Genomic DNA, 26,624 nt, shown 5'->3' with positions numbered 1-26,624 from the left:
CAATATCAAAATTGGTCCTTTAAGATTACAATATTCCATGATAACCACAAAATAAACAAAAAATAAAAATTAAACGTGTATTCCCAAATTGAATTATTTAGTTTACATTAAATGTGCAAAGCACCATACCTCATTCCTAATTGCTTCCTCTGAAATGCTCTCTTCTACTGTCTGCTCTTTCAAACTCAATTGTGTGTGTGTGTGTGTGGTGTGTGTATGTGTATATGTATATATTGGCTTATGTGTGTATCTTGCATGCGTGTGCATCAGGCATGCCTGGTGCCCAGGAGAAGACATTGGATTCCATAGAACTGGACATATAGGTGGTTGTGAGCCATCACCCAAGTGCTGGGAACTGAATCTGCAGCCTCTGCAGAAGCAACAGGTGCTCCTCAAATGTGACTTTCGCACGCTGACCTTGAGCTATCTGCTCAGCCTGAGACTGGGGCTCTAAGTTGTCTGGTCAGTTCTGTGAGGGGCAGGGTTGATGGCTGTGGTGTTTCCTGTGGAGATTCACCAGGGTCATGACCTGTGTTCATTTCAATTCATCTGATACCCTTAGAGGATCCTATGGCTGCTTTCTGCCATTAAGCTGTAAGTTAAATTGACAATGCCCAGGTCACAGGAAAAGGTCGCTGAAGCCTTTTTTTTAATACTGACCCTGGAAATTTCTCTTCACCCCTCACAGCAAAGGACCTCTACTTTGTTGTGCCTGGTGTCCCAGGCTGCAGGAGGATGGGGAGGACACTGACCTGCGCCCCCCACCCCCAACACAAGGGCTACAGGCAAACCGGTCTGATCCATGGTTCCATGATTGAACATTCTTCCCACTGATCTGCTTGAGGTTTGCAGTGATTTTTTTGTTTTGTTTTGTTTTTGTTTTTCGAGACAGGGTTTCTCTGTGTAGCCCTGGCTGTCCTGGAACTCACTTTGTAGACCAGGCTGGCCTCGAACTCTGAGTGCTGGGATTAAAGACGTGCGCCACTACGCCCGACCTACAGTGATTTTTTTTAAGGGTTTTCGAGACATCTTGCTGTTTGAGGTTGGCCTTAACCTCAGAATCTCCCTTCTCCAGCTTCTGCAGTGCTGGGGTTAGTCAATGAAGCCCCCAAACCCTGGATTTTGGATCCAGGGTTCTTGGCCATGCATTTCCCTATCTCCAGACTTTTGTTGTTCACACCTTTGGCTTCATCTTTATGAGCTTGTCTCAAAAACAATTTTTTAAAATCTCCTATCATTGGGGATATTGACTTAAATGTACATGATCTACTGTCATGGAGTTAAAACTCAAATTTCTTTAAACCCAACCAAACAAACAATTATCTTGAATCCAAATGCCCACGCCAGACAGCTCTGCAGCTCTCCACGAGCTTCAAAGCACCAAGTGCGCAGGATTTTCTCAGCAGCTCATGACAAACCTGCAGAGGGAATGACTGTTTTATAGCGGGACAAATCAAAAGCATCCACATTTTGATTCTATTTTATTTTATGTGCACTGGTGTTTTGCTTGCATGCATTTCTGGGTGAGGATGTCGGATCCCCTGGAACTGGAGTTACAGTTATGAGCTGCCAATGTGGGTGCTGGGAGTGGAGTCCAGGTCCTCTGTAATTAGCAGTCAGTGCTCCTAACTGCTGAGCCATCTCTCCAGCCCCTGCATCCACTATTTTACTCTAAAGCAAACTGATAGCGTAAGGGCCAGGTCGGAAAGGCTTTCTTTATTGGAATTTATTACAGATGTTAAAAACCAATGGCTATCATATTAAGAAGTTTTTCTACTGTGAAAAGCCAGCATGGGACCACGTTGGGCCCACACTGTGGGCGATGGAGCTCATGTTGAAGGTGAGCACATCCGCTCTTCGATCCATGCACGCTGCGGCTCACTTCAGCCTCCATGTAGATACATACTCATTTCTTGATTTGTATGTTTTCATAGGGAGGGGGAATGTGTGAGTTTGAGATATTTCAGAAAAAAACCCAAACTGTTGGGGAAGAGAAGCTAAAATCTGATACACACACAATTGCAGCCACACTTCAGCCAGTTGCCTTGAGGTCAGAGACAAAACGTTAAGGAAGAGGCACAAATCCAAGCAGGGAATGGGTAAATTTGTACCCTCCCCCCGCCCCCGATTCACTTCCATCTCGAGCTGCACAGACCTGTGCAAACGTTTGTGAATCTGCAAACCACACTTACTGATACAAAGATGCTGGGATGACGGTCAGCAAGGACAGATGGGGAAATCACTAAGTAGCCAAGGCTGGCCCAGCGTGCAGAGAGCAGGATTCTTCTGAAGTAGTGAGTTGGAGAATGTTTCTTTTTTACACTCATAAAGCTTGTATATTTTCCTTGCAGTGCTGGGGCCCAGACCCAGGACCTTGGCTGTATGCTAAGCACATACTCTAATCCTGTCTCATTGAAATTTCCCTGATACCTGTTGCAAAATGGAATGCGCCATCACAGTACAGTTAAATGTCTTTATTCCTAGAGTGCTCTGGAAACAGCAGCTCTCTGGCCCCTAGCTCCAGCTCAGCCTCAAGGAACAGCACCACTGTAGCCTGGTTTCTGTCTCTGAGATGAAAGCACGCATATCAGCTCTGTTAATCGAGGCTGTTACCTGCTTTGAGCACTGGAAGACAGAACTGATCATCAGTGCCAGGCACTGGCGTCTCCCTGCCAGAGCTGAATCCTGTCGGCTTGTTCTTGTCATGCCCAGCCTATATGGAAAGAGAAGATGCCCTGACCAGCTTTTGAAGGTCTAAGACTAAGTTTGGAAGGAGAAACAGCCATTAATTTTAAAGACAGAATCTCACTCTGTAACTTAGGCTTATGTGGAAGTCATGATGTAGCCCAATCTGGCATAAAACTCCCAGTGACCCTTCCATTTTAGCCTCCCAAGTGCTGTGCTGAGATTACAGGTTTGAACTATTTTTTTTTTTTATGATTTATTTTTATGTCCATCGGCGTTTGGCCTGCATGGTTGTGGGAGAGCATCGGATCCTTAAAACTGGAATTACAGACAGGTGTGAGCTGCCATGTGGGTGCTGGGAATTGAACCTGGGTCATCTGGAAGAGCAGCCAATGATCTTAACCACTGAGGCATCTCTCCAGTTTCCAGGGCTTTTTCTTTTTGAGACACAGTCTTAGTAAATAGCCCAGGCTGGCTCCAAACTCACAATCCTGCTTCAGCCTCCAAGTGGCAATATTACCCAGCAGGCTCTCCAAGCTCTCTTTTCATTCGCAAGGGTCCTTAAAGAGGCATTTGCTTAGCTGTGCACCAGGCTATCCCAGTCTCTTGGAGGAGAAAGAGACCACTTCTCCACATGAAGGCCACGTGGTTGGGGGAACTGCAGGCCTGAGGCTTTAAGTGATCCAGACAAGGACTAATCAATGAGTGAAGGATTCGAGTTTACAATTCCAGAATTAGAAAGGATAAGACAGACAGATCTCTGGAGTTCACTGGTCAGCCAGCAGAGCCTATTTGGCAAGTTCTAGGCCAGTGAGAGACTCAATGGAAAAAGGTGGCCAGCTCCTGAGGAACAAAATTGAGGTTGTCTGCTGACCAGCACACACACACACACACACCACAACTTATATGACAGTTACTCTGAGAGATTATGTCACAATAAACTGCTTCTTATGTTTAACATATACACTATGTTAGAACACCCACAGGACAACGCAAACCAGCTACTGTTCTGGTACTAATTAAAAAACAAAAACAAAAACAAAAAAACGGACAAGGGCCAATCTGTCAGAGAGAATCAGAAGTTATGGCTTCAAATGCAAATCCAGGGATTTTGGAACTTGCAGGTAGATGAAAGGAATTTTCAAGGGTAGTTTTTGCTATCTCATTTCTCTTACTGTTGTTTGTGTGTGTGTGTGTGTGTGTGTGTGTGTGTGTGTGTGTGTGTGTGTGTGTATGGGGGCTCTCTCGGGACACAGCACACAAGTGAAGATCAGAAGACAACTTGCAGGAGTTTGTTCCCTGCTTCCACGCGTGGGTCCCAAGAACAGAACTCAGATTGTCAGGTGAGGGTCGGCAGGAGCTTCATCCATGAGCCATCTAACTGGCTCTTTTCCTTGTTTGTTTTTTGGGGGCAGGGTCTCATTACATAGCCTAGGCTGGTCTCAAACTTTGATCCTTCTGCCTCTACCACCTGAATGCTGGGATTACAGATGTATACCATGGCCTCCAGCCCCCAAGGTTAAACTGACTCTGATTTTTCCCTCAAAGAACATACACCCTAGACTTTACAATCTACTGCTTCTACAAGTTTTTGATTGGGCAAACTCAATAGTGAAATCCTTAAAAGGCCTGTTTTAGCCAACAGGTGAGGATGGCTTGCATGTCCCACTCTGCTGTTCTGTTTTTTAAGCAAAGATAGAGGCGGTAGATCTAATATCAGTGGTCAAATCAAAGCGGGCCATTTCCCTGTGGCTGGAATAGCACTCCCATGAAATCTGAACTCCTTTTAAAGAGGAAGCTCATCAAAGTCCCAGACTGACCCTGGGGAAATGTCCTAACCCAGTCAGTGTTTAGACTCTTGTCCCCTCATTCTCAAACATCTTAGACAAATCCCAAGGGGCTGCAGCTGGAGGCCGCTTGCTGCAGATGACCTCGTGTTAAGTAAGGAAAACCTAGTCTCAAGCAGAAAATGACAAGGACAGCAGGCTGAGGGCGGAGTCCAAGAAACATCACATTAAGAAACGGCCAAACGGCCATGGAATTCTGCACAAGGATGCTTCAGTCACGTAGTGGATGTGGCCATGGTGTACAGAGGGCACTTCTGTTTGGAGGAAAGTTGCCCAGCTCCTAAGCCATGGTCTTACTGTGAATGCTTTGAGGTACAGCTGCTTCCACACCCCCAATGCAAGACTCAGAGGTAGTAAATACGCATGTATAAAGGCCAAACCTGTTTTTGAAAAATCTATATTACATAGCAGGTCTAAAAAAAAAAAATTTAGAAGGATGCCAGGAATCACATGTCCAGTGGAAGGGCATTAAGTGAAAGTTATACAACTATCTCCCCCAGCATGAAGGAGCCTGGGTATTGAACCATCTCACATCCACTGGAGGAAACAAACAAAAAAACAACATACCGCTCTCAAAACTGAAAGAAAGACCCATTGTGGAAAGCCAATAGAAAGGTTTCCCAGCACATGGCCTGGAGACCCTGAGATGTGAGTCCTGCCTGCAAAGGCTGGCGAGAGAAGCCCTGATACTGTCTGATCATCCAGACAGAAAGATACTTGCTTACATCTCAGGATGAAAAAGGGAAAACCGGGGGGTGGAGGACGGGAAAGAGACTCATTAGGCTGCATCTTCAACCCCCCACTTCCCCCAAAGTACCACCACTAAAAGGGCAGTTATAATGTCTCGGCCAGCTGCAAAGGCTATCAAGAGTGAGAAAACGGAATACAAAAGTGAGTTTATACCATAATAAAACTGCTTCTCCCCTCCCTAGAAATGAGTCCCATCCTCCCTTCCCCAGCCTTTCTCCTTGGCAGTGATTCTGTGGGGCAGTTATTCCTCCATCTGGGCCCAGGCCTCTTCCGCCTTCTCGTAGTACTGGTTGGCTAGCCGGCCCTTCATGGCTTCCATTGCTGCCTCAGCTGCCTGGGTGTACAAATCTCCTGAAAGAGAGCAGAGTGGGGGACAAAGAGGTGAGCCACTTGTCTCTATCAAGCCAGCAAACTTCATCCCATCCAAGAGAGCATCTGAGGTTTCTATAGCAACCTGAGCTGTATGGTATAATCCAAGTCTCTGGGGATAGCATATGATGAAAGCTCGCTGGCCAGAGCACTCTTCTAGTCTCTGGTGTCGCTATGGAACTCAAGAGTTGCCTGCTCTTCCACTGAGCCACACACCCGGCCCTGAAAAGGAATTTGTTTTCCTAGGCAACCAGTATAAATGACAGCTCAAAACTGACAAGAAGTATCTAATGTTGGGGACTCAGAAGTTAAGAGGACTTGCTTGCCTGTAAGAGGACCCACACTCAGTTCCCAGGATCCTCACGGGGAAGCTCACAAGTTACAGCTGGGATCCAGCACCCTCTCTGGACTCCACGGGTATGTATACACACTCGGCCTACATTCACACATACGCGTACATAAAAATAAAAAAAAGTTTAAAGTTTTAAAAAGATCTAACACGTCCAACAGATTACAGTAGATAAAACATGGCACATTCACCGAGTGGCATATTATTTAGCAATAAAAGAAAACTAGTAATAAGAGAATAGTTATAAGATAAAATAAGAATTTAAAATAAGAATTTTTTATGGGAATAAAAGTAATAAAAGAATGACAACAGGGAAGAAATCTGAGTGCAAAGATGATGGCTGTCAGCTTGGTACCCTGGGTTCAGTACCTAGGACTGACATGGTGGCCAGAGAGGGTGAATCCCTGCAGGCTGTGTTCTGATCTCTACATGCACACACACACACACAGATGATAAAAATATTTTTTATATAGACGGAATGAGCCAGGAAAGGTAGTACATGCTGTAATTACAGTATAAGCTGAGATATGTTTGTAACCAGCTAGATTACACAAAACCTTGTCTCAAAACAAAGAGCAAGGGTGCTAACTTGGACAGGGTTAGGGTGTGAGGTTGCATTGTTTGATAATAGTGAAGGGAGATGAAATATTATGAAATTTTCAGCCTCATTTTTAAAATTGCAAAACCTGTCCATAAATTCTAATATATAATTGCCCTTCATGGAGGGGGTGAGGGTGTTTCCAGGATCCATGAAGCAGAGAAAAATCTGCTCGCATCAGAGAGTGTGTCCTATTTACATATGGCCTATGCATTCCTCTCCTCTTTGCTTTAATCATCTCTAGATTACTTGGACAGCCACACACAATGCAGGTGCCACACACGGAGATGTGCTGTGCTCTCTAGGGAATGATGTGGCTTGAATGGAACGTGCCCCAGGGGCTCACAGCTTGAGTGCCGGTCCTCAGCTGGTGATGGTCTCTGGGAAGGGTACAGAGCATTTAGGAGCCTTACAGGGGGAAGTATGTCAGCTATGAGGTTTTACGGCCTGCCTCACTTCCTGTTTTCCCTCTCTGCTTCCTGTGTAGAGGACACGGGATCATCTTGCTTCCCAACTACTGGGACAGTCTCCGGCTCTTGATCCAAGCTTCCCACCACGATGGACTGTAAGCCGAAATCCCCCCTGGATGCATAAACCAAAATCAGTCCTTTCTTCTTTAAGTTGTTTTTGTCAGGACAGCCTATCACAGCGATGGAAATGTGACAAATACAGAGAAGAGTAGCAGGAAAAGTCTATGTCTAACCAGCTACAGATGCACATAGTTTTTCCTTTTTGGGGACAGGGTCTATGTAGCCCACACTGGCCTGGAACTTGGAATCTCCTTCATCAGCCTCCTCAGGGCTGGGTTTACAGGTGTGCACCATTGCAACGAGCTTTGCAGGTGCAATTTAAAAAAAATCCATCTTTGGGAGAGGCCGGTGAGAGGGTTCATCAGGTAAAGGCACTTCCTGCCGAGCCTGGCAACCTCATGTTGATCACTAGGACCCACATGATAGAAAGAAAGAACTGACTCACACACATGGTAGAAAGAAAGAACTGGCTCACACACATGGTAGAAAGAAAGAACTGGCTCACACACATGGTAGAAAGAAAGAACTGGCTCACCCACGGTACCTTCTGGTTTTCACACATGTGCTGTGGTGTGTACATGCACCACACAAAAGAAACACACAAAAGAAGTAAGGATAGTCTCTTTGTGGATGTAAAACCTGTGATTGGGAGGACTGACTGTATTCTTATTTAATTTATATACAAATAATTTGACCTGGGATGCTTTTGTCTGCCCCCCCCCCCGCAACCCCCGCCTTTTTTTTCTCTTTCTTTTCTTTTCTTTTCTTTTTTTTCTTTCTTTTTTGGCTTTTTGAGACAGGGTTTCTCTGTGTAGTCCTGGCTGTCCTGGAACTCACTCTGTAGACCAGGCTGGCCTCGAATTCATTAACCTGCCTCTGCCTCCCGAGTACATGTGCCACCATTCTCTGGCCCGCCCTATTTTTTTTTCAAGTTTTGGGGGGTGCACGTGCCATGGTATAGGTGTGAGGTCAGAGGCCAATTCTGTGGAGTCAGTCACTTCTCCCCTCCCACCTTACATGGGTTCTGATATCAAACTTAGGTTGCCAACATGACCTCAGACCCCTCCTCCCCTACTTTTTGTTGTCTCCTTATTTTTTTTTGAGGCAGGGGCTCCCCCCCCCTGCTCCCCCCCCCCCCCCCCCCCCCCCGCCATTGAACCTGGAGCTTGCTAAATCAGCTACACTGGCTGGCCAGCAAGCCCTCAGATCCACTTGTCTTTGCCAGGCCAAGGCTGGGATAACAGATATAAATACCACATCCTGCTCTCCCCCAACCAGTCCCCAAAACAGGGCTTCTCTGGGAAGCTTTGGCTGTCCTGGAATCCTCTTTGCACACCAGGGGGACTCCGTAGTGCTAAGATTAAAGTCGAGTACCACCAATGCCTGGCTTACATCTTGTTTTTACGTGGGCTTTGGTATTCAAATTCAGGTCCTCACGCATATGGGAGGAGCAGTCAAAAGGATCCAAGGTCATTCTCAGCTACACAGTGAGTTTGAGGTCCACTGGCCTACATGAGACTCCATCTCTGAATGAATGAATGAATGAATGAATGAATAAGGAAACAAAGAATTAAGGTTTAAAAAGGAGCTGGGAGACTGGTTCAGAAGTTAGTAGCAGGGGACCAGAGTTGAGTTCCTAGCACTCACGCTAGGAAGCTCCCAACTGCCTATAGCTCCAGCTCCACAGGGTCACACAGTTTCTTTTGGCCTCCTCAGGTAGGTCTCTCTCTGCCCCCTCCACCTCACTGCCACGTGATAAAACAATGGAGCAAACCTTGCTAGGCATACTGTTCACTCAGAAGGCAGGTGAATCTCTGGCCAGCCTGATTTATACAATGAACTCCAGGCCAGCTAAGCCTATACAGCCACACCGACTCAAGGAAAAAAAAAATCAGGGCTGGAGAGATGGCTCAGCAGTTAGAGCATCTGCTGCTCTTGCAGAGAACCCAGGTTTGATTCCCAGCACCCACGGCAGCTCTCAACTGCCTGGTAACTCCAGTTCCAGGGGATCCAACTCTTTTCTGGCCTCTGAGGGTACCAGGCACACATGGGTAGGTAAACACTCATATATAAAATAAAATATGACAAAGTAAAATTAAAATGTTCATCTACATACCAGGTCCATAGAGTCCCCTACTGTGGAAGTGACATATCTGGTAACCTGTCCTAATCCCAGTGGGATGAGAACTATAGACCTTCACCAGCCCTATCCTGCCCCAGGGAAGGTCTGTGGGCCTCACCTGATCTTTGGGGGTTCTTGTCCAGTCCAAATCCCCCGGTGAGCAGCATCTCCGCCTCCCTGGCCAGCAGTGCGTACTGGGGCTCGTCCTGTATCCCATCGTACTCCCCGCCTTCATCGCAGTCTGTTGTCTCCAGGGCTGTGTTGTACCAGTGCAAGGCTTCCGACCAGTCTTGACACCTTGCCAGGAGACAGGAGGGGAGAAGGATATTACCATGGCGATGGGGTAGGAAGGCAGAGGACCACTGAGCTGGAGGGGCAAACCTGGGAGAAGGGCAAGCCTGGGATCCCAGGGGGACCACCACCTCTGAGCTACAAACTATAGTACCAAAGGCCACCACATCTAAGTGACACACCTTCACACTGTAGACTTTTTATGTTTATGTTTGTTTTTTTTTAAATTGGATTTATGTGTCCCCGAGTGTACACGGGGGTGGGGGGAGTGGGGGGGTAGAGTTACATGTGGTTGTGAACATCCTATTGTGTGCTGGGAACCAAATTCCAGTCCTCTGGAATAACAGTAAGTGCTCTTAACCTCTGGGTAAACTCTCCAACCCCAGTTTCTTCCTTCCTTCCCTTCTCTTGGGTTTTTCAAGACAGGGTTTCTCTGTGTAGCCCTGGTAGTCCTAGAATTTGCTCCATAGACCAGGCTGGCATTAAATTCAGAGATCTACCTGCCTCTGCCTCCTGAGTGCTGGCATTAAAGGCATGTGCCACGACCACCTGGCCTCAGTTTTTAAGGGATCTTCCCTTATATTTTTAAGGGATCTTCCCTTAACAAAGCTGGTTCAGTACCACAGCTCTTTCACCAATGGAAGGAGAATACCTTGGGGGAGAGGAACATCGATCTAGGACTGTACCTAAGTACCCCATGGCCTAGACGTTGCAGGGAGAGTGTCCCTGCTACGCTTCCCCTTACCCAAGTGGCAGAAAGGGACAATGCCGAAGCCTCTGGAACAGTGTTTCTCAACCTTCCTACTTCTGTGACCCTTTAATACAGTTCCTCATGTTGTCATGATTCCCAACCATAAAATTACTTTTGTTGCTACTTCATAACCGTAATTTTGCTGTTATGAATTGTAATGTAAATATCTGTGTTTTCTGATGGTCTTAGGCAACCCCTGTGAAAAAGTCATTTGACCCCAAAGGGGTTGTGACCCACAGGCTGAGAGCTGCAGATCTAGAACCATCTGAACTAAGAGAAATAAACCAGACCCCTGTTTCTTTATTTGGTAACAAGGTCTGCTATGTAGGCTGGCCTTGCCTGTGAGAGCCGTGCTTTTGCTTCAGCCTACCAAGGACTAGGACTACAGGATCTACCACCACAGTCAGCCAGCCCCACAAGGCTCTGCGCCCCCTAGGCTCTGCCTGTGCCTGTGCCAGCTGGCCCTGTTCTCCACTGCACATGGAAACTGCCTTACTGGATCTCCAGCTCCTTAATCTACAGAAACACACATAAGCCAAACCGCCAAGGGGGCACCTAGGTCCGTCCGAGCCAGAGCTTCACAATACAAACCACAGAGCTAACACAGCAGCTGGCTGCTTCTCTTTGGGTGTCACCCGTCTGAGGGATTATTTACTGTGCATTGCCAAAGGCCAGAGAGAAAGTCCGACAGAAGGGCTAGAGCATCCCGAAGTGTGCCAAGAACAGCGGCTCTTGGTGACTTTCATCCTGACTGCCTGGCCTTGGCTTCCTCCACCATCTACTCTATGCCAGCTTACCCCCTTCCATGCCAGAGCTGCAATCCTCCCAAGCCCAAGCCAGCACCTGCCTGCCCCTGAACCTTTGTTGTCTCCAACCTGGAACATCTTTCCTCTAGCTCTGTCCATACCTGACTTTGCATCCTTCCAACTAAACCACCCCTTCTGAGAACAGCGTTTGTCTGCAAACACTTAGTTTCCTAGAACAATGACTGGCCATCAGTCCCTTGTCTCTGGCTTTGTGGCCTTATTTCACCAGAATATGAGCCTTAAGAAGGAAAGAGCCATGTGTGTCGTTTACTGCTGTGCTTCCCGGGCCTGGCCAGGAGCAAAGACTCCATGAAGGAGTGTTGACTAAATAGATGTAAGCATTCAGCTGGCAAGGTTGATGTCTAGGAGCTAACCTTGGCTCTACTTAGTCTTTGACATAAAGTTGAATACTCAGCATGTAGGTGACTTCAGGCAAGTCTCTTCATTTCTCAGAACAGTTTAGTCATCCACAAAACCCATAACCTGTCATGCGTGTGCAACTCCTCCCGAGAAGCAGTGAGCCGAGCCCTGCACTCTGCATCAAGCAGAGGCGTGAGGGAGTTCTCGGTGACACATCGGTGACATTGGATCACCCTCTCAAAGTGCCCTCCAAGAGCACTTGTTGCTGCAGACACCTGGCACAGGGAGGCCAGATGTCACACGCCAAAGTTTTTGACTCTAAGAGCTTGATATGGAATAGCCACAGACATGATTTTTCTTTGGAACCCAGTAGAGAAAAAGTCCTCTGTGTGTGTGTGTGTGTGTGTGTGTGTGTGTGTGTGTGTGACAAATGAGTGTCCTTCCTCAGGTGTTCTCCACCTTGGTGTTTTGTTTTGTTTTGTTTTCCTTTTGAAACAGGGTCTATCACTGACCTGAATCTTGTAAAGAAACTCAGCGATCCACCAATTTCCATTTAGTGTTTTCTGAATGTGTTCTAGGGGATCAAACTTAACTCCTCATGTCCAAGGCAAACAATCTACTGACTAAGCTATCTCTCCTGCATGGGAGATGGATTCTCGACTCCAGAGACGGTTCCTGCTAAGCTATCACAACATGGGCATACAGAAAAAGTATGTTTCCTTCTCGTTTCCTTCTAGAAAACCTCAGAAGGCTCCTGAAAAGCCAGGCTTCTGTGAGATCCATAGAGAACCAGCAATGGTTCCCATTAGGAGATCAATTCTTTTTTTTTTTTTTTTTTGGTTTCTCTGTATAGCCCTGGCTGTCCTAGAACTCACTTTGTAGACCAGGCTGGCCTTGAACTCAGAAATCCACCTGCCTCTGCCTCCCGAGTGCTGGTGCTGGGACTAAAGGCATGCGCCACCACACCTGGCTTATGATATCAATTCTATCACTGATTTCTGTTTTTGGATTCAACAATCTTTCATGCCACACCAAGGAACCAAGAGGAAGCCAGACACCTTCCACTCTTCACACTGCAGAAACCAGCCCCCGCATTTCAGCCTTAAGGTTGCAAAAGGAATACTGACAGTTGTTTTGCTGGTGCCTTCAAGAGCCTCAAAACCACTAGGGAAATGTACCCGGAGCTTCCTCCTTCCGTCTCACTCCTCTTAGATGGGAAATACACATCAGACTGTGATAGAACTCAGTGCTAGTGTACTGCCATGCCTAGATATAATCTGCCATGCTCCATCATAAGAACACAATCAAAGCAAGTGTTGAGAGACGGTTTTGTGCCCTCTGTATTTAGATGCTGATTTCTGTGCCCAGAGATCTGGTTGCAATCCTGACGCTGGTATTGCCAAGCATCTCCTGTCTCAGTGTTGTGCAAAGACTGTTTCTTCTCCATCACCTCTGATCGGTTAATAAAGAGTTGATCAGCCAATAGCTGGACAGGAAAGGAGGAGGCAGGACTTCTGATCCCAGTGAAAGGATCCCCGGAGGTTTCCAGGAGAATTTCCATGAGGACATGAATAGAGCAGGAGCAGCCAAGGACTAAGGGATCAGGTGACAGGACACATGGCTAGGTAGTAGGCAGCATAGTATGGTTAGAACAGATGTGAACCCTGCCCAGCTATAGTACAAAATACTTATTAATAAATATACTCGGTCTCCAGGTCATTATTTTAGAGCAAAGGTGGGTGTAGAAAAGCCCTAAACTTTTACAAACAAGAGCGGAAAAAGGCAGTCAAAAACCACCCCAAACTCTATTCTCTATAGACAATCATACTGAACTGCATAGTATTTCTGATTTTTTCCCCAAAGCAAATCTTTATAGATCCTGGCAAAATAGCTGCCATCTATCGCATACTTTCTCTGTCAGGCACTGCAAGGAAGGTATTTGACCTTCATGGGATCATCTAGCGATAGATGCTATCATTACTCCTATTTCACCAAACGAAAAAACAGGCCAGGGAAGTTAAGTAACTTGTTGAAGGCCACTAGATTGGTAACAGACAGAGCTAGAACTCATGTCCATCCTGAATGAAAGGAAAAGCATCTCTAGTGGCCCAGATTACCCCCAACATCATCAGGAGACAGTCACAATACCTGTCTGGGCTGAGGTTCAGGCCAGTGTCAAAAGCTCGGGCCACTAAAATCATGGAATGCCTGTCACCAGCTTCTGCCGCCTTCAGTAAGTAATCAAAGCCTTTTGTCTTGTTCTCCTCTGTCTCCTGTCAAAAAGCAAAGGCACAAACATCAAATGTGTATGTGTGTGTGTGTGTGTGTGTGTGTGTAAAGGGCTCCCTTGTCAATCTCCAATTTTTTAAGTTGTAAGAGTTCTGGGCTGAGATGGCCATAGAACATGTCCATGGCTTTTGGTATACTGATAGACTTGTTCAGCTATCTCCACCATGGATTTAAGAAACGAAATTTTAGCCAGGGTGTGAAGGTACACGTCACTTAATTCCAGCACTAGGGAGGCTGAGGCAGGAGATCTCTGAGTTTGAGACCAGTCTGGTATACAAGAAAGAGTTCCAGGACAGTTGGGGCTATACAGAGACACTCTGTCTTAAAACAAAACAAAACCCTACATGTTTATCATGTTTACTTATTTATTTACTGTGCATGAGTGTGCATGTGTCACGATGCACGTGTGAAGGTCAGAAGACAGCTTTGTGGGAGTTGGTTCTCTCCTTCCACAGGCCCCAGGGATTGAACTCAAGGGGTTGTGACAAGTGCCTTTACCCACTGAGCCGTCTTGCTGGCCCAACTTCAGAACACCTTACCAGTTTAAAAAAGAAATACCATATCCCACAACTCACAAGCTTTCCCTAAACCCTTCTGTCTATAATATCCCAGCCTGAGGCAATGACTGGTCCACTTTCTGTCTCCGTGGACTCTGGATGTGTCATATACATGAAGTGGACTAAAATGATATAACAACATGTGGTCTTTGTGTCTGGTTCCTGCCACATAGGTTGCAGCACGACTGAACTTCATTCTTTCTCCCGATCAAACGTTATTCCATCATCCCATTGTCTTTATTCCCCTCATCCACTGATGGGAGAAAGCAACGTTGCTGTGACGACATCGTGTGCACACGTGCATACAAATCCACATGGATACACAGCTGGTTGCTTCAGACAGGGCTGAACCTGTTAGCTCAAGGTTGACTTGGAACTCACCATCCTCTAACACAGCCTCCCGAGTACTGGGATGATTACATCACCATGCCTGGCTCTGGAGGTTTTTCTGGGGAGACTGTAAGAGACAAGGACGCTCCCCGGAGCCTCCAATGGGAGCACAGCTGTTACTGGTACCCAGAATATTTCTCCTGCTGTACTCTCAGGGTGTGGTAATTTGATGTGAGGGTCTCAGGTAACTGGTGCACTTATGAATAGACCTGAGTAGCCAGTCAAATAGTTAACTTGCTATTTTAGAAAACGGGACAATAGCCCTGAAGGTGTGGCTCAGCAGTGGAGAGCTTACCCAGCATGCACAAAGCCCTGGATTTCATCCCTAGCAAAGGAGAGAGAGAGAGAGAGAGAGAGAGAGAGAGAGAGAGAGAGAGAGAGAGAAGGAGAAAGAGAAAGAGAGAGAGAGCGCGCAGAGGGAGAGTAAGGCAGGTGTGAAAGGGAGCGGGCAACAGATAGGGAAGGAAAGGCAGGAGAGGCTTCGTTTGCCATGAACATTTTTAATATTAAGATTATTAGGAGCTGACAAGATGCCCCAGCAGGTAAAGGCACCTCCCATCAATCCTGACAACCTAAGCTGACCCCTGGGATTCACAGGGTGGTAGAGAACCCATTCCTGCAAGCTGTCCTTTGATCTCATGCACATGGTTTGGGATATGCGCACACACACACACACACACACACACACACACACACACACACTCTTAAACTTTTTTTTTTAATGACAACAATGTATTACTTGTTCAAAAAGCAAAACAAAGGTCCCCACCACACTCTTCTCCACCCTCTGCTGGCCTGAGATCCACCCAGCCGCTGGCCACAGACAGCTCCGAAGAGGGCTAGGCCCCGAGCCTGCACTGAGTCTGGCTTTGTCCAGCCTCCTATCCAGTCACAGCTTCCACCACCATAGGACAGATGGGGACAGATAAGGACAGACACACCCACTGGACTCTCAATTTCTCACGGAAAGCTTTTCCAGGCCCTGTCCATTCAACTCTTTCTTCCTGTGTGACCAAGGGCCATGAAGGGGTGGGGGGTGAGCCGTGCACCATCTCTAGCACAGCACCACCATCTTGGTGCTTCAGCTCCCATCTGGCTGGCGCTTCAGCCCCAGCTCCTGCCCCGCCTCACCCCACAGTCCAGCTAATGACTCTGTCACCATTTTGCTTCTCACCTCTGGGCATGAGTCTGAGCATGCATGGTTTCTCTAAGAGAGCAGCTCGCCTCTCACACTCTGCCTCGCTCACTCCCACCCAGCCTTTCTGTGGGTCTCCCATGGCCAGCCCTTTTCCATCCATCCCTGAATGAATGAGAAGCTTCTGAGTGCCCGGCTATGCACCAGCTATAGCAATGTGGCAGAAGCTTGGTCAAGAGAGAGCCCATGCGGGGCTCTTCCTCATTTATTTCCAGGACGGCAGTTTCTCCTAGCATATCGTGTCATTTATTACATGGACCTGGGACTTGTTACCTCCCACTTACTGGCCAAAGACAGCAATCAATTCTACCTCTAAAGTGACTGACCCCAAAGTTAATACCAGAACTCTTTGATTTTGAGAATCAGATAATAATGGGTATTGTGGAGCTGGCCTTTCCTATACACGACAGATGACAGCCATCAATTTATATATATGTACATATATAATACATATATATATATACACACACACATACATATATATACACACACATATATACACACATACATAATATATATATACACACACATACATACATATATAAACACACACACATACATACATATATAAACACACACACACACACATATATATATCTCACTTGTCATATACATTTGATGCCAGGCTGGCATCAAACTCCTGATCTTCCTGTCTCAGCCTCCTAAATGCTGGGATTACAGGTGTGAGCCACCATGCCTGTCTGCCCATAAAAATCCTCTAACTGAAGCCAGGCAGAGTGGCACATGCCTATAATCCCAGCACTCCGGAGGCGGAGGCAGGCAGACATCTGTGAGTTCAAGGCCTGCCTACATAGGTCTACATAGTGAGTTTCAGGACAGCTCCATCTGTATAGTCAGGCCCTGTCTCAAACAAACAAAACAAATCCTCCAGGGGGTAACCACCAGGGTGTGGGTGGTAAGCGATGGACTGGTGAGCCCTTTCTTTTAGGTTGGGTCCACACATCCTCTCACCTTCAGAGAGACATCAGCCAGGATGTGGTGGGGCAGCTGAGAGTACATGAGGCCTAGGCCCACGATGGCCTCCAGTTCTCCCAGGTCAGCTGCATGCTCCAGATGGAAGATGGCTGACTCTCGATCCCACTCCTCATCCTTCTCGCAGAAGCGCCCGCCCTCGTGGTATCGCACCATGGCCAAATGGACCTGTCACAAAGGTGTGTTGGTCTGGCTGCCTGAGAGGTCAAAGCTATGCCCAAGAGCAGCCCAGCCAGCCTGTGAGAAGAAGTGATTAGTAGAGAACAGTGAGCCCTGGGCTCAGGAATGGGCATCACCCATACCTTCCCCAAAACAGACTTCCCGATTTTCCTTCCAAGGTCCAGGGCATTTAGCCTCTGCACTTCTAGGGCCACGGCCGAGGGCCTCGGCAGGTGCAGGCGGGAGGGATTGAGCAGGTTCCACGTCTCCACACAGACCTGATGGGAGAGACCAGGTGGGTGGAGTTTAAAGGCCAGAGAAGTGACAGGCTGGGACTGGATGTGCTGTCACAGAAGTAAGCAGCCATGACATCAGGAGACTGGCTGGCCAGGAGGCATAGGAGCCCTGATGGCATCAGACTTTATTGGACCAACGTGGCTCCAGCGCCTTCAGTTTGTTTCTGACAATGTGGTTGGGATGGGATGGACCCTGCACTCACTATGTATCCTTGGCTGGCCTTGCACTCAGGATCTTCCTTTCTCAGTCTCTCAAGTGCTGGGATTACAAGCAAGCACCCCCCCCCCCCACACACACACACACCACCAGGTTCTGATTCTAATTATTCCATTGCTACCAGCTCATGGGTAGAGGGCAGCAACAAGACACAATGACCAGCAGAACAGAGCAGAGTACAGTGGTCCTGAGAAACCCTCCCCTTCATTTATCAGCTTGGAACTGCAGCTGAGGTTTGATGCTAAACCTCTTAAGCTCTTCCTCACCACAAGCCCACTTGCACTCTCTCTCTCTCTCTCTCTCTCTCTGAATTTAACCAAGATGAAATGCACAACATCGATGAGACACGTCACAGTCACAGAACACAGTCATCTAAATGCCCCGAAGTCACCAGGCAAGAAGGACCCAGCCCAGAGCACCAAAAGCAACTCTGTCCTACTCCAGGGCGAGGAAACTTCATGTGACCATGAGCAGAGGACAGAGTCCCGATGTTGGAGTGATCAGACTTATAAGGCGTCTCTGGGAATCAGTCATTAGGGGAGGAAGGACTCTGAGGGCAGGAGAGACCCAACTTAGCAAACATGGAGAAGTGTGAGGTTCACACCATGTTTGAGAATCAGAATAACAAGAGCAGTGGGGCTGGCCTTTCCTAGACGTGCCTTAGACACTTGTCATGCACACAGTAGTTCAAAGACAAGCACACTAAAAGTGTAAAATTACCTTCAGCCTTCATGTTTTAAATATGTATGAAACATGCACAAGGAATCTCATGGTCAGATTGTGGGCCCCCTCTCAAGTTGTCTAACTGTAAACTGCAAGTAACCCCCACCCTGGTTCTGTTTTGTTTTGTTTTAATCTAAAATCTGAGGTTAGGAAAATGGCTCAGTAGTTAAAGTATTTGCTGTACAAGTCTGAAGAGCGATCGCCTACTCAGAAGCCTGTAATTACAGCCCCTTGTGAAGCTAAAGGCGTGACCCCCAGAGCAGGATGACTCTTAAGACTAACCAGATCCGCAAGCTCTGGGTTTGATTGAGAGACCCTCCCTTGATGAAGACGGTGTAAGAGTAATAAAGAATGATTTCCAGTATCAACCCTGGGTTCCATATGTATACCCACTCACATGCAAGAACATGTACAACACCCATATACACACATGTGCACGCACACACACACACAAATGTGCACACATGAAACATGGAAAACTAATCTGAAATCTAAGACATTTCTGAGCTCAAGCATTTCAGATACGGAATATATCCTGGAGTGGCCAGTAACCTGGGGAGAGTTGCCCAGGACTCCAGGTTTCTCATATAAACAACATGATGAACAACTCAGCACAGATCTCACCAGGTGGAGGCAAGGAGAGAGCAGCAAATGCTGGGGCCTTCCTGTCAGGCTCTCTAACGCCTGAGCTATCCTGTTACTTTCTTCCAAGACCATCTTCTTCCCCCCTTCCCAGGAATCTCTTGGCACCCAGCCCAGGACATGGTCTCGCACCTGCCCTTGGTAAAATGGGCATATACAAGGTGAAGGGGCGGGCAGTGCGTTAGGAGAAGAGTGGGGCACGAAAAGAGCCGGAAGAGGCAGGCCTGCTCCTATGTGTGCATACCCGTCCAGAGCTGCCCAGGCTATCCTCGTCAGATTCATGCCTTCGGTTGCCGTTGGAGTGGCCCTGCAAGGGAGCAGAGATTGAGAGACTGTAGTGGGGGAGCCAATTCCTGGGGAGCAGAACCAGCCCCCCCCCTGCAGGATCCCTTCTCTAGGAACACTAGTCCTCTGCTCCCCAGGGAAGCTGGAACCTTTGTACACCGAGCTGTTGTGTTCACAGTCTTCCTGTCTCTGTGTGAGGAGGCTGACTGACCCCAGGGTAGCAAGAGTCGGTGAGAAGCCACTGGGGAAATGGTGGCTAGTTTTTCCTCTGGCTGAGTCTCTGCACTTCACCTTCTTCCCTGCATTTGTCTGTCTGAAATCTAGTTTGTCGTCTTCATTTTATGTCATCAGGGCCAGCTCTCGTTGGCCTATTAGGTTTTTATCCTTATGGATAACAGGTGAGGCAACAGAGGTCTTTGGCCTCAGGGTCTTGGGGTGCTTACGTGTTCTCGGGGCTCAGGATCATCCAGGTCACTTCGCTTCTCGCTTGGATACCCACTGTCCCCACTATTCTCAGAGTCCTGCAGAGAGAAGGCGGTCTTAGGGCTCTACCAGCCTTCGAGTTCCTGGTGGTAAGGACACGGGGACATCCTAGTCATCTGCTTCCTCTCCTTTATCACCTCACTCATCACAGTCTTCCTCCTGCTGGTCAGGAGACCAGAGAGTAGTGGCAAACAACTTAAGCCCTGGAACCCGATCCCTGGATCCAACCCCTGGCTCTGCTACACAGCAGTCAAGATCTGGGCAACTGCTCAACTTCCCTGAGCCTCAGTTACCTTGGCTGTGGGGATTCATTCTAGCATCTTCACTGAAGGCCTGTTATGATTTGGTATAAAAATGAGCCCCCCAAAGTCTGCGGCTAGTTGGGAGCTGAATGGATCCTGAGAACGCTAACCTCATCAATGGTGTTCACAAATGAGTTTATAGCTGAATGGGTTAGTACTATGTGTGGCCTGGTTGGAGGAAGCAGACCACTGAAGCACACCTTCAAATGCCTTTTATCCCCAGATCCTTCTGGCCTCTTTGCTGCCTGCCCCCTACCCCTGTTTCCTGGCCACCATGAAGTGAGCAACTTCTGATGCTGGGTTCTGTCTCATCCTCACACACCATTAAAGAAACCAAATAACAATGGGGCTGAACCCTAGGAAACATTGGGTGAAATCAGCCTTCCTCATTTACGTAGACAATCTCTGATTCTGTTTTGAGACAAGGGCTCACATACCCCAGGCTGGCCTCAAACTTACTATGTCACCAAGAATGACCTTGAACTTATGAACTTCTGGCCTCCACAAGTGCTGGGATTACAGGTATATACCAATATACCCAGTTTCTGTAGTATTGGGAATTGAACTCAGGGTTTCATGCATGCTAGGACAGTACTCTATCAACTGAGTACATCCCCAGCCCCCACCTAATTCTAGAATAAAATCTATTTGCAGAGGAAATAAGAAAAGTCTATGTCATTCATTCTGAGAGTTAAGTAAGAAAGCAAGGGCTCTTGGAGAGATGGCTCAGCAGTTAAGAGCACTGACTGCTCTTCCAGAGGTCCTGAGTTCAATTCCCAGCAACCACAAGGTGGCTCACAACCATCTGTAACAGGATCTGATACCTTTTTCTGATATCTGAAGACAGCTACAGTGTACTTACATACATAAAATAAATAGATCTTTAAAAAAAAAAGAAAGAAAAAGAAAAAGAGAAATCAAAGCTCTTTAAAATACCATCTGGTCAAGGTGATGATTCTGAACGGATAGCAGCCAGCAGTCTCCCTCCTCCCCACTCACCCGGTGATTGTCCATGCGGTCATGGTCTCTAGGGCCCATGTTATCGAGGTCACCAAACACTGGCCAATCTGAGCAGGGACAAGCAAAGGTGATGTAGGACATGCCTAAGAGCTGCATATGACCTGCCTTCAGCACCTGCACCAAAGCTCAATATGTAGCCCAACTCCTGGCTATCCTCCTGTCTCAGCTGACCAAGTGCTGGGTTTACAAGTGTGCACCACTATCCTCAGCATTTCACTTTTGGTTTTCAAAGAGAAGCACAACATGGGAAAGGATCATGGCACCACTGCAGAAGCATAGTTCTTTCTCAATCCTCCCTAAGTCTGCCACTTGACAGATCTGCGCCTCTGTGTGCATAGCTTTACATACAATGTGCTGACCAGCACATCAGCTCTGAAGGCAGTGCAGATACAGTGGAGGAGAAGCCACCTGTCTCTGTGGGGCCCAAAGTGTGGGCACCACATGGCTGTCAAGCCAACTTTCTCCCGGTTGTCACCATTCTGTCTCCTGTTCTAAGCAAGCTGCAGCCTACATGTCTGGCTGACCTACTGTTGTTGTTGTTGTTGTTACTGTTTGGCTTTTGAGTCAGGATCTCACTATGTAGCTCTGGTTGTTGTGGAACTCACTATGTAGACCAAGCTGGTCTTGAGTTCATAGAGATCCACCTGCCTCAGTCTCCCAAACGCTGGGATAAACGTGTGGCCACCACACTCAGCAGGTTGACCATTTTTATTAAGTCTGCAGGCTGGGGAGAGCTCAATGGTACAGAATAAGGCAAAACAAGAATGAGGCCTGTGTTTGATCCCCAGCACACACCCATCCATGCACACACGATTCATAGAAATGACTTTTACATTTCTAAATAGTTCTTTAAAAAATGGTTAAAGTATTTTATGGTGAGCACCTCTCTCCAGTGGGCCATCTTGCCAGCCTCAGCTCTGCTCTTTCAGCTTATAAATATTAACAGATTTCCTAATGCAGAATGATTCTCAGAGCCAACCATGACGAGCCAGTCTTTCCTTGGTGGTACTTTACTGTTGTTTAAGCCATCTGGGCTCAACTGTTTCATTTCTTACCATGTTCTACTTTGTGCCTGCCTGCTATGATCACAATATCCAAGGGACCAAACCATGACTTACGGAGGTGGTCCAGTTTCTGGCTGTGTGGTGTAGCTGAAGACGGGGAGGAAGGCAGAGAGTCAAAGGTCACGTCACTCATGTTCTCATCCCCGGAGTTCTCTGACAGGCGAAGGAGCAAAGGGGGCCGGCTGCTAGAGAGTGTCCTTATGCGGGGACTCCCACACTTCTCCTCTGTCCCCCTCAAGATGGTCTTGGCTGATTGCTGGGGACATTAATGGGGGATTCATGTCATGTAAGCGTGCTATAGGGAATGGAAGGCTCCTTGGAACCCTGAAGCCTTTCGATTCATGGCTTTTATACATGCCTAATAGGGAATTAAAAAAAAATCAGCTCAGGATTAATCCTATGGTATCCAAGAAGGGGCAAGTGGATAGATCTCAAAGAGGCTACTAGCCTGTGTTTCCTAAAGCACTGCTGTATTCCGCAGGCTGAGCTGGAAGTATACACCAATGGACACACAGAGGCCAAAACTGGTACTTGCTAGTAGTCTCCTAAATTGGTTCTTATAAGAAGAGTAAGCCAAGTGGTCCACAGTACACACTGGGCAGGCCCAGAGGGTCTAGTCACTCATTTGTTAATGTGCACAGACTCACACTCACACATACACATATGTGTACAAAAAGGTACCTGAGTACACATGTGTGTGCACATACATGCACACACATGTGGTGAGAGTGTATTCAAGTCCACATACACACACGCATGTTCCCTGTCACTTCTATTTCTGCCCGTTTTCCTCACTCTGGTCATAAATAGGCCAAAACCAAGCTAATGCCATCCCACAGGAAACAGGGCCTGCTTTCTTGGTGGCAGGACCGGCCAGCCGAGCAAACTGCTACTGAGTACTCACCAATAGCCTGGTGCTCTGATTCACCGCATCCTGTTCCCGTGGGGAGAGGTCAAAGGGCGTAAGGCCCATGCTCTGACAAATCCGGTTGCAGGCATGAGAGTAGAAGAAGAGAGCCATTCCCCGGACACCTGCAGGCAGAACAGGGGTGATGGTGTCTTACTTTTTTGCCCAGTGACAAAGGACAGTGGGGCTACTAGAAATGTGGCCAGGACAGGGGGGACAAATGCTGAACAGAAGGGGGTCATGGATCAGGCAAGCCAAGCTCCCACCCGTGTATCTTGGGAAGGCCTAGTATATCTCAGTATGTTTCCTTGGGTGTAGTAAGAACTAACAGCGTTTAGGGGACATGGCTCCCGAGGACATGGCTGGCTCTCCCCACTTACCAAGGTTACCATCTCCAAAGTCAGTGCCTTTCTCAGTGTGGATCTGTGGGTCGGTATAAAGGTCACCCACACCCTGGATGTCCACTACAATCAGCTGATGACCAGAACGCTCAAATGTGAAATGGCTGAAGGCCTATGTCAGGGCAGGAAGAGAAGACAGTTGTAAACAGACCAGATTGGGGACTGGGAAGAGGCTGAGGTCAGCCCTGTTGAGGGTGCTCTCTGCAAGAAGGGTTTTATAGAGTAAAAGACATAAGAAGGATGTCTGGGTTTATCTAACCAACTCAGCAAATACCTCAGGGAATCAGCCTTAGAAGGTGGGGATGGAATCAACAGAACAAGCTGGCTAGAAAGACTAGCCATATCAGTGAGCTCTGGGTTTGATTAAGAAGCCCTGTCTCAAAGAATAAGGTAGAAGAATGATTAAGGATGATTCTCAGACTCATGTAGGCCCAAAGACACACACACAGCTGCATGCCCACACATGCAGATATAAATGCACACATGCATACTGCAGACATACATATAAAAATGGAAAAAAGGTCAAGGGAGTCTTGTTTAGGAGCTGGGCATACTATTCTGTGGTAGGACAGATACCATATCTAGCATGTTGCAGCCCTGGGATCACATATGTTCCAACGGACGTAAGGAGCCTTTGAGGATGTGAGGCTCCACCCACAGGGCTTTCCCTCTCTTCCCAAGGGGCTGGAGGGTGACAGTGTGGGTAGAGCAAGCCCAGAGGCTCACCTGTGGGGTTAGTCGGATGTTGTCATCACGGACAAAGCCTGAGTTGGAATTGTACTTGATGTACTTGCCCTCAATGTAGTGCTCCAAGTGGAAGAGGGGCTGGCCTGGTCTGTCCTTTAGCTCAATGATGCACATCTGCATGATATCCACCTGGTAGAAGAGCAGGGAGCAGGGTCACGTGGAAGGGCTGGGCTGGGAGCACACTGCTCACCTGAGCCCAGCTCTCTTGCAAGAACTGCTAACTGTACATAGAACCTACTTTCCCCTTGCCTTTAAGTATGAAGATCACCATCTCCAGATTTTAGTGGGATGCACAGTCATAATCACAAAGGGAATCACTGAGTAGCTTCTCTTGCAGCTAGGTGTGACCATGTGACCACACCTAGCCAATAGGAAATGAACACCAGAAATAATGAACACCATAAGTGCATCTGGCCCTGCAAGGAGACTGCTTGGGAGCCATAACTGGAACCATGGTCAGTGCAGTCCTAGGAGGTGACAGAGTAACAGGACAGAAGGTACCAGGTCTCTGGATGACTTCAAGGATACAAGATATTAGCATATTCAGAGCAACTTTCACTCAAATTAGAAAGAAGCCATTTTGTGTATGGGCAAATTTATGGATCTGTTTGCTAGCAACTCAGACTGAGCCTGGCACTAATATTGCAAATTTGGGCAAGTAATTTTGTGTCATTCTGTTGTCATTGTCCTCCTCTTCTTCCTCTTTTTTCCCTCTTCCCCTTCTCCCCCCCCCCCTCCACCTCCTCCAGTTTTCAAAACAGGGTTTCTCTGTGTAGCTGTGACTGTCCTGGAACTCACTCTGTAGACCAGGCTAGCTTCAAACTTAGAGATCCACCTGCCTCTGCCTCCTGAGTGCTGAGACTAAGGCGTGTGCCACCATCGACACCTGGCTGTGTTTTAGTTTCCTTGTGTACAGATACAGGGAAGTCAGACTTGGCACAAAGATTATATTTACTGATGCACAAAGAGGTCACTGTTCATGCTATTGTTAGTGTAAGCCGTTACACACGGTGTCCCATATTGTGGTGCTATGGTGCCTTTCAGAAGTGAAGTTCCACCAAGGGAAGTGGGTCACTGGGCAGCCCTTAGGACTTTACAGCCCAGCCCTATTTCCTGTCTGTTTGACCACTGGCCTCTTTTTACTGATAATAGACCTCTTGTAACAACTCTGAACAAAAATTAACCCTTCTTATGCTGCTCTTTGTAACACATTTGGTCCCAACAAGAAAGGTCTTTTTTTTTTTTCCCCCTCTGCAATGGGGAATTACAAGAAACGCCAACATTTTTTAACTTTTATTTTTTTAATTGATTTATTTTGGTGGTGGTGGGATTTCAAGATAGGGTCTTACTATGTAGCTCTGGCTGCTTTGTAACTCACTATGTAGACAAGGCTGGCTTCAAACTCATAGAGATCTGTCTGCCTCTGCCTCCCAACTTCTGGATTAATATGTACCAGTATGCCTAGCTGAATTTTTATAATGTATATATTGAATGTTATACACAGTTGCTAATGTATATATTATGTATGTGTTGTAAAGTGGAGTAAAAGAGACCTGTGGCTTCTAATTTATTTATTTTTATTTTATGTGCCTTGGTGTTTGGCCTACATATGAGTCTGTGTGAGGGCATTGGATCCCTAGAACTCCGAGTTACAGATACTTGTGAGCTGCCATGTGGGTGCTGGGAATTGAACGCCTGGGTCCTTTGGAAGAGCAGCCAGTACTCGTAACCCCTGCACTGCCTCTCCAGCCCTGACCTGTGGCTTCTAATGACCGAGGAATCTGCATGGCTCCTATGGCTCTCAGTACCACCCATAACATGGAAAGAACCAGGTTTAGGCTTCAAAAGCAACAATCCTCTAGGGAGGAGGGTCAGCAGACAGACAAGAAACAGCTGCAGAAGCAACCTAAGCCCTGAGGTGACAGCTGAGACCTTTAGCAAAGACAGCTGCGGTTCTGAGAACCAATCTGAGGGGAAGGGCAAAGAGCTCCAGGAAGGGTCCTATGTCCAGTATGGCTCCCTCCCTACAAGGATGGTGAAGCAGGGCTAGCTAGAGGGTTGGCTTGGTAAGTGGCAGAGCACAGTTGAGTGGGCATACGACACCTGGTCAGATAACCACACTCATTTAATTCAGCTTTGTTATTACTCACTCGATACCCAGGCACTGGGGGCAGAAACAAACAAGACACGAAATCCTAGGGGCATGGGGGCGGGGGTATACTAAAATATTAACTAAGTGAATAGGTCCCTTTTAGATCACAATGCTTCAAAGAAAGGAAAAATAGACCAAAACAGAATAACATGACAAAGCTGAGTGGTTAGCAGGGAGATCTTACTTAGGATGGGCTGAAGGCCTTACTCTGGGGGTAACAGGTGAGGCGTAAGTTGGGCCCTGGCCTGTGAGAAGAAGCTTATCATATAAAGATTAGGGAACTAATGCAGGCTTGAAGGCACAACCAGGACAAAGGTCCTGGGGCAGGAAATAAGCAAGGAAGG

General features: G+C 47.4%; 1 protein-coding gene across 9 annotated transcripts in view; it reads right to left on the bottom strand.

The window, feature by feature from the left end:
- Positions 1-1,695: 1,695 nt before the first annotated feature.
- Positions 1,696-26,624, bottom strand: part of Eef2k (eukaryotic elongation factor-2 kinase) — a 64,578-nt gene continuing 39,649 nt past the window's right edge. For 3 of the 9 annotated variants that reach the window (NM_007908.4, NM_001267710.1, NM_001267711.1), the window contains exons 7-18: positions 24,108-24,257; positions 23,361-23,493; positions 22,978-23,105; positions 22,128-22,329; positions 20,989-21,056; positions 19,648-19,725; positions 19,164-19,226; positions 17,185-17,319; positions 16,862-17,050; positions 13,607-13,731; positions 9,369-9,547; positions 1,696-5,633 (exon numbers count right to left, since the gene is read on the bottom strand). In NM_007908.4, the coding sequence (NP_031934.1) occupies positions 5,524-5,633; positions 9,369-9,547; positions 13,607-13,731; positions 16,862-17,050; positions 17,185-17,319; positions 19,164-19,226; positions 19,648-19,725; positions 20,989-21,056; positions 22,128-22,329; positions 22,978-23,105; positions 23,361-23,493; positions 24,108-24,257 (1,560 nt within the window). In that variant the 3' untranslated portion in view covers positions 1,696-5,523. The remainder of the gene's footprint in view (positions 5,634-9,368; positions 9,548-13,606; positions 13,732-16,861; positions 17,051-17,184; positions 17,320-19,163; positions 19,227-19,647; positions 19,726-20,988; positions 21,057-22,127; positions 22,330-22,977; positions 23,106-23,360; positions 23,494-24,107; positions 24,258-26,624) is intronic. The other 6 variants (XM_006507343.4, XM_006507346.4, XM_006507342.4 and 3 more) reach the window with 5 other exon arrangements.

Source organism: Mus musculus, chromosome 7 (genome assembly GCF_000001635.26).
Source record: "Mus musculus strain C57BL/6J chromosome 7, GRCm38.p6 C57BL/6J".
Classification (NCBI taxonomy): domain Eukaryota; kingdom Metazoa; phylum Chordata; class Mammalia; order Rodentia; family Muridae; genus Mus; species Mus musculus.
This window is presented reverse-complemented; position numbering and strand designations above follow the sequence as displayed.